At 39.6% G+C, this 8,402-nt stretch overlaps 1 protein-coding gene and 1 long non-coding RNA gene across 2 annotated transcripts; both read left to right on the top strand.

Moving 5' to 3' along the window:
- Window positions 1-941: 941 nt before the first annotated feature.
- LOC306924454 lies at window positions 942-3,165 on the top strand. Its single transcript, XR_013790162.1, has 3 exons — window positions 942-1,048; window positions 1,534-1,618; window positions 2,810-3,165. It is a non-coding gene; the product is annotated as an uncharacterized lncRNA (long non-coding RNA).
- A 229-nt stretch (window positions 3,166-3,394) lies between these two features.
- LOC306924760 (pancreatic secretory granule membrane major glycoprotein GP2-like) lies at window positions 3,395-5,760 on the top strand. The gene is made up of 6 exons (XM_079503394.1): window positions 3,395-3,597; window positions 3,821-3,966; window positions 4,456-4,698; window positions 4,894-5,053; window positions 5,162-5,231; window positions 5,351-5,760. Exons 3-6 carry the CDS (start codon window positions 4,502-4,504, stop codon window positions 5,368-5,370), a joined length of 447 nt encoding a protein of 148 aa, XP_079359520.1. The 5' UTR covers window positions 3,395-3,597; window positions 3,821-3,966; window positions 4,456-4,501; the 3' UTR covers window positions 5,371-5,760.
- Window positions 5,761-8,402: the final 2,642 nt, after the last annotated feature.

Here is an 8,402-nt window from a genome sequence, read left to right as displayed (position 1 = left end):
GGCTGGAATGGCTTAGGGTTGACGACAGAGTACAGCATCTTGCAATGGGTCTGGTCCACAAGATTCGATACACCACCAAGATACCCATGTACCTGTCTAAATACTTCCTTAATGTCAACGAAGTCCACACCCACAACACCAGAGGGAGTTCCACAAACCATGTGCAACCCAGATTCGGCACAAACAAGAGACTAAATTAATTTCGCTCCTATGCCACCAAAATGTGGAACGCCCTACCAACAGTCATTAAGACATGCAAATCCCTTGACTCCTTCAAAACCACCCTCAAAGGGCACCTACGGACTGCTGCAATTAGAAACTGGCCCCCGTAAAATCAGAATCCCCCCACCTTTTTCCCCTCACTGTATATGTTTCTTTTCCCTTTTTACCTCCTCTATGATGATTTCCTGTTTTGACTATATATATATATATATATATATATATATATATATTTATTCGTATGTCTCTAATTGTTTTGATGAATTGAAAATGGTGGGCCCTATTGTAAACAAGTGTAATGCTTTATGGTGTCGTCCACTCACAATTAACAGTTGTTGTATTGAGTTGTACTTGAAATGTACTGTAATTCTGCAAACTGTTAATAAAACTGTAAACCAAACAACTTACGGGAAATGCACGATTTCATATAGTAAATGCGACTTGCTGTCGCAATAATTATTGGTGTTAAATTACTATAGTGTGTGAAAGAGAAGGAAACTGGCACGATAAATAAGTCGGTGTTCTCTGAGAGGAACAAATATTTAAGACATGAGGAAGAAAAAAACATGATCATCCATGACACCTGTCACACCTTGTAATGAGATACTGTCTCTATCTCTTTCAAGTTGTGGTATGTCACTGTTCAGCTCTAGAGGCTCAGGCTTATAAATGCTCACCTCCAGGTTGTATAAAACACTATTTGCAAGGTACGGTAAGAGGACAGACGAATAACTTTCTGCATGTAACATATTTTGTCAATTATCTACATTTACATTCTATCCTTTAACTCACAGAGTGCCACGTGACGCCTTTGGACGCCTGTGCGTATGTACCCTGTTGCCGATGGCGCCTTTTGACGCCTTTTTTAATATCAATTAATTCTGGTGGTCAGCTGTGTCCAGTTTCCCTGTGTAACACTCGCCGTGGTGAAAGGATCCGGTACAAACTGGAAGTGAAAATTCCGCTGGCTTATGCTTGCTATGGGGCAGATTATCTTAGAACGTAAATATCTCGAAATCGCTTTTTAGACCAAAATGCAAGCTTGGTTTGCGTCTGATGTATCCAAACGATAGTATTTTGCTTACCAAAAGTATGTTTTGGGTGTATTAAATTACAATCGCGGGACATGTTAAATTGCGGATTTTACTTCCTGGCTCAGCGGTTTCTGGCCAAAAGCCCTTTCAACATAAGGGTACCTCTGTTCACTTTGCATTGGTGGCAAAAGCGCTGCCCTAAGCCACCACTAGATGGCTTAATTGTCTTTGTGATGTTGTATAATATTATGTCTAAAAATGTTTTGTGTATTTTCAACAGGTCATGATCTCCAGGATGTGGACCATAGTGAGAGTGTCAGCTGTTCTGTTGGTTCTGTTCATACAGAATGTTAGTGGAAGTCCAGGTAAACTGACTTTAATGTCCTCTTATTGGTATGTAGATATAATGCATATGGGTGTCCTGCTTGGTAGGCCTATTACAGAAACAGACATTGTAGCACCAGAAATTTGGTATATAGTCTTTTTTATTGGCCTAAAATATTGTTTATATATACATTCATGAATCCACCTGCTGACTGGCTGTCGGTATTGAGCAATTTTTCTTATATGGGTTTCTTGTGACCCTACCATTAACATCCTATGGCAGGCAACATTGTCAAAAATCCTTATGCTTTAAGTAGCATGTGACATGCTCACCAAATTAATTTTGAACCACATGTAAAAAAGGTTGTCCAAACATGCCTTTTCCAATTGAGAAACATTGCCAAAATCAAGACGTTACTAACACCACAAGACCTGGGAAAAAAACGTATCCATGCTTTTATTTCATCCCATTTGGACTATTGTAATTCCCTGTAGGTTGTTTTTTCGGATTTGGGTATAGGATTTGGTAAGAAAGGGTTAAAAATGAACCCAATGGGACATGTTTTTAGCCTAGCTGTTACCTTACTGATCTTAAAATACACCCTTCAAGGATTTCGAAAAAACAGGTGGCGTAAAAAAGAAGCCACCCTATGCACGTGGACTCCTGTTCCAAGATTCTAGACTACTAGTCAAACACAGATTTTATAATTTTTCTGGCCATAGAGTGGTAATTTCAAATTGTGCTACTGTTATATACTAATACCACAAATAGTATTAACATTGCGTAAGAGGTACCAGAATCAATTGAAAACCCTTTGCATCAATGTTTTGAAAGGTTAAGTGATATTTTTCATATAGGCCTATTGACCTGTATATTTATTGTAATATAAGGCTGAAAACACCACCTAAGTATGAAATTATGAAATAATATAGAAAGGGGTTCTCTGCTCATATGCCTGGAAACAAGAAAGTGTGCATGTGTGTGTGTGTGTGTGTGTGTGTGTGTGTGTGTGTGTGTGTGTGTGTGTGTGTGTGTGTGTGTGTGTGTGTGTGTGTGTGTGTGTGTGTGTGTGTGTGTGTGTGTGTGTGTGTGTGTGTGTGTGTGTGTGTGTGTAGGATGGTTAGGCATGTTGAACAGATCTGTATCACTTCAATTAAATTATTATTATTAGGCCTATATATTCACAACTGGCAAAATGATGTGTTCAATCAAATCAACTCTCGCTGTGTAGATCCCTGTGATCACTACACAGTACTGAATGATGCCTGGAGAGCGACAGATTACAATGATGGTACCGTGCACTGTGACAACAGTGACAACAATGGTAACAACTGGCAGGGGTGGTATCGACTGTTCCTGGGGAGAAGCAGTGCCCAGATGCCAGAGACATGTGTGCAAAAAAACATGTGTGGAACACATGCTCCTCTATGGATGACACAGCCTCATCCTGCAGTGTCAGAGGGAGTTGTGCAGCGCAGCGTCTGTGGTCACTGGAGTAACAGCTGTTGCCATTTTGCATCACATCCCATCCATGTGAAGAACTGTGGGAACTACTATGTCTACAAGCTTGTAGCGGCAACTGGCTGCTCTCATGCCTATTGTGCAGGTAAAAGTGGTGAAAAGTGGTGTTGGTGTTTTTATTTTATTTTTTACAAAATATGAATCTATAATATTATATTACAAAGTTTGTTTGTGACATTGATGGCTTGAGTGCTTGTTTGATAATAATAATTTGATTTAAATCATTATTTTACCTTCCTAGAGTTCTACTCACATCCTGAACATTATCCTGAACCCACTCCAGCTGTCACTCAACCCCCTCCAGCTTCAGTTTCTGACCTCATTTGTGGTCAGAGTCAAATCCAAATTGGACTGCGACTGGCTGGTCTGCAATCCTTTGGTCTGAATGGAACCTCTGGCCACCTGGCCGACCCACAGTGCTCATCATTCACAGAGCATAATGGAACAGTGCGGTACCAAGTGGAACGTCAGGCTGACACCTGTGGAAACACCTTGACGGTGAGGACTGTGATGCTGTTGGCCACAGTACAATAAAGAGCTAGAAACCAAACTTACTTTGTGGTTGGACAAAATTGTTGGTCAAGACGATTTCTTTTTCTTTTTTTTCTTCTTTTTTTTCCCCATTCTGTTTAATTATGAGGCTGGATACTTTGTATCTTACTTTGTATCAGCTGGCTAGATGATTCACTGGACTGACCATTCAGTAATCTCTGTCTTTCAGACCAACAACACCCATTCCATCTACTCCAACACTTTGTTTATCTATCATGCAAGTAACACCTCACTTCCTGAGAGGTTTCCCTTCTCCTGTGTCTATCCTCTGGACACAGAGACCAGCCTATATGTGGCTATCAGACCAAACCTTCCGTAAGTAAACTATTTTCAATATGCAAATGACAGTGAAAACACACTGAATATACAATATATTGCAGTATGCTACTATAAATGTCAATGTCAATAAATTGCAGCAAACAACCTCAGTACAGAACTGTGAAAAGGCAGACAAATGACAGATTTAAGTGTGTTTTGAATGATTATTTATTAATTGATCTGCCATTGTTATAATGGCCTCTAGTTGCTGCCATACAAGAAGAGACTAATAATTAATTACCGTACATTTATGGCTTCAATTTGTTTCTCTGTTCCAGGCTGCCAATATCAAAATATGACAGGCTACAGAAACTATTTCTATGCCACATTTTATACATTCAGTGTTGGCCATATATATTTTTCCAAAGACAGTTCTTAGTTTGCACTTCAAAATGTGTCTGCTAACAGTGACAGCCAGCCGGCCACAAGGCCAAACCAAACCATTATACAGTTTGATCCTTTAAATGCCATATGTTTCCCTGACAGGCTTGAAGGTGCCAATTCAGGTGTGGGTTCCCCAGCCAGTGCCTCCATGTCCTTGTTCCAAAACTCCAACTACACAGAGCCTTACCCAGCAGGCCCAGTCACCCTGCCAGTGGGCTCTGCCCTGTATGTAGGAGTATCTGTAGGGGAAACAGATCCAAGGTTTGTGGTCGTTCTGGATGACTGCTACGCCACTCACTCCTCCAGCCCTGATGACGTCATGCGACACTTCCTCATTCAAAACAAGTATGTTTCTCTCTTCAGCCTCAGCAGATGTTTGTGTCACAATAAGTGAAGGTTGGGTCGGAGTGTGGTATGGGGTATATGGTAACTATGATGTGAACTCAGTGTCTTTGTATGAATGTAAAATCCTTCGTAAATTAATAAGTTAATTCATTAATGAAGAATGAGGGATGAAATATGATGATGTATTTTCTCCAGGTGTTCTACCAACCATCGTCAGGTGACAGTGGTTGAAAGCGGCTCTTCCCTCCAGGCTCGTTTCTCTGCCCTGCTCTTCCTGTTCGATGGAGACTACAGAGATATCTACCTTCACTGCAGCCTCCACCTGTGTGACCAGAGAGCCTCCTCATGTTCTCCTGTAAGTTTCACACTTTCTTTCCACACTCTGCTGTTTCACACCAGACAGTTATAGTCAGTAGCAAACTGTGTGCTTCACTGCTTACTGCTATTCCTTCACCATTCACAGGTTTGCTCAGGGAGGCGTCGTCGCTCCGTTTCCACACCCGTCAAACCCATCACCATTGGACCAATCAGCTGTGAGTATCAAGAATAACAATAACAGAGACAGCAAGGATCTGAAGTGCTGACATCTCAATATAATTAAAGTTGATAACATTTGTTTTTGTTTTGTTTTCTCTTTGCATTGGATCTTCAGGGGACAAGGTAGTGGAGTGAACCAGAGGACATCTTTAAATGATTGCAATATATTCCATTTGCTTACATTTTCTAATGATTGCATGATTTCATGAGGACTTTATTTTTGTGTGTGCGTAGGTTTCATAAATATGCTATGCTATGATTAATCTAATGATATAGTTAACACATCATTAACAATGTTTCATTTCTTTTTCCTGAAAAAAGAATACTGCAAATCAATAATTATGATAATAATGAAATGGTATTTTGATTGATTAAATAAAATTCATGGAATGGCAAATCTGTGTCTGCTTCTTTAAGGTTCTAGTCCCAAAAAAAGCATTTATGTAAATATAGAAATAAATGTTAATGCTCAATGATAAAAATACAAAAAAAAAACATACGTATGTAGCCTCAATCATAAAAATAGATTAAAAATAATGTGGAGTATTGTAAGAAAACACACTGATCATTAAAAAAAGAAACGTTTTTCATATCCTTAACAACAAAGTGTGTGTGTCATAACTAATTAATAGTGAAAAAACAAGGTGATACTGACAGGCACTTCACTTTCAACTATGACTATGAATCCTCCCTGAGTAAACAATTCCTTCTCAGTAGGAGGGACAACCTACGATAGGGCTTTAACATACATTAAAATACCACAAATTAGTTAACACTAGCCAATCAAACAAATTATTAAAAACAAATTAACACATACAAATGATTTGTATAATTTAGCTTTATTTTGTTAGGCTACATGTTCAACACTGTCTGCTGAATATAATGCTGAGCATTGCGAACTTTGATCCATTATAAATGTCTTATATCTTTGCTGTTTAATACTGTACTTTGTCTTCTTGTGAGGAAAGGATAGGATATAATTGGTTCTATAGCGGCACTCAGTGGTTACTTTCAGGTATGACACTGTCACACAGAAAATACTTTAACAGAAGTTGGCAAACTGAAAACGCTTTAATAATGAAAAACTCTTTAATAATCATTAAACTGCAGTTTACAGCAGCATCATTTCAGACAGAGACAGTGCTACAGATTAGTTAACTCATTAGAAATTATGTCATGGAGTACATGGAGCGTACTGCCATCTCAAGGTACAGCCAGGGCCAAATTAGCCATTGGGCTGGTGGAGCCTGGGCCCCCAATTGCAATTCCCATGACAGATCATAGGCATTTGCCTAGCTTGCCTGTGCATAAATACGGCCCTGGTCACAGGTCCATAGCCTGAGGACTTAAGGCTATTGATGATATGCACATGCACGGCTGCCATCTTGCCAGCAAGGTGCTACCTAGGTGCAACTTCCCATAGACAGCCCATTCATCCAAACAGAACAGTCCTATCTAATTGTATTAAATTACGTCAAACTCAGCAACATTGCAGCTGAACGGAAAGCTTGAATTATCCTCTTTCTGTCTGCAATGTTTATTTAATGAAAATCCACTGTAGACATGTTATGAGCTACTTCCTGTCAAGAAATTCCTTGCAGATGATTTTTTTCTGCTGGAGTTTGGAAGTGCTCGTTGACTATCACTCAACAGCCCATGTGTACCATCTGTTTAGAATTTGCACATAATGCAGCAGGAGGTTGCTTTACTGATAACGAGCGCTTCCAAACACAAGAAAATGGCTGTATCTGTAGCCTGACACTCTCATTTTCATTTTGTTTCACTCCATCATTGATTATTCACCAGAACATATTGTTTTAAATGGGCATTGTTATAGCGATTCAGGGGCTAGAGCCAGCTACTGTATCTGTGGAACAGAGTCAAACTAAATGTAATGCCTCAGTTCAAATTATTTTGTGGGTCACAGCATGAAAAGTGTGGGAAGCCTTGGTGTAGAAGTACAGTGTACACACTGTACTCTACAAGTTTGTGTTGGTATGACTATAGAGTACAGTGTGTAGGCCTACATAGTGTACACTATGTGTGTGTTGGTATGACTGTAGAGTACAGTATGTAGGCCTACATAGTGTACACTATGTGTGTGTTGGTATATGACTGTAGAGCACAGTGAAGTTGTGATCCATGGTGGCTGGATTGAGACTCTGGTAGGTCGAGTCTAACTCTGGTGTGGAGACTGGAGGGCAGCTGTCATAGGTAAGGACCGTAAGGTGACCATCTGAGGATGTAAACAACAGAATAATTAATATTGTATAGATATAATCAATATAACCTTTATTAGATCTAGATAATTGAATTAAAAATATGGGAAAATATTCCTGTTTTCATTCTACGTTTCAACAGTAAAATAAAACAATTCCCCTCCTAGATCTCTCTTCTGTCTCTTCTGTAATGTCAGGTTCAGACTACAATTTGCCTGCATTAGTAATAGAGTAGTTGTAGTGATCACTACTACTATCAGCACTAGTAGTAACTGTGGTAGAAGTGCTCCATCTATCTATCAATAGTAGTAGTACTGCATTAACCATAGTTGTTTGAGAGTACACAGACAGCAATAAAGATACAAATGTGTTTTAGAATTCCCGGTGTCTGCTTTTCCTCTGGTGCAGTACCCTGTGGAACACACACATAAACAGTTAAACTAAGTCACTCTAGTTAAGTTGCATTCATATATTTGATAGTTGCAAAGCTTAGTCTGCCATGGTGTGTTGGCTGTGTTTGGAGAGATCGAGGCCTGCATCGCACAATGAGGTGTCACATGAAAATAGGGTATAGGGGGAGATATTAGGCATTTGAGCCACTCTGCTACATGTGAATGTCACCTCTACCAGTCTAACACACTATAACACCAACCTCTATGATGACAGTGGTACAGAACACATGCACTTAAACAACACATACATGTGTATGAAGTTAACTCACCTCGAGAGTGTCTCCTTGTCTTCCATATGTACATGAGCAGTACACACATAAAGAAAACAACCACACACAAACTCGCACCCAAAACCACAGTCACAAGGAAGTATTTCTTCTGGACTTCTGAGAACTTCTTCTGATCTTCTGAGACTGACTCTGACAGGCAGAGAGAGAGAGAGAGACAGACAGACAGACAGACAGACAGACAGACAGACAGAGACATATTTTCTGTT

This window comes from Electrona antarctica (assembly GCF_951216825.1).
Source record: "Electrona antarctica genome assembly, chromosome: 6".
In the NCBI taxonomy this organism is placed as follows: Eukaryota; Metazoa; Chordata; class Actinopteri; order Myctophiformes; family Myctophidae; genus Electrona; species Electrona antarctica.
Note: the sequence above shows the minus strand (reverse complement) of the source record. Positions and strands in the feature narration are given on the sequence as shown.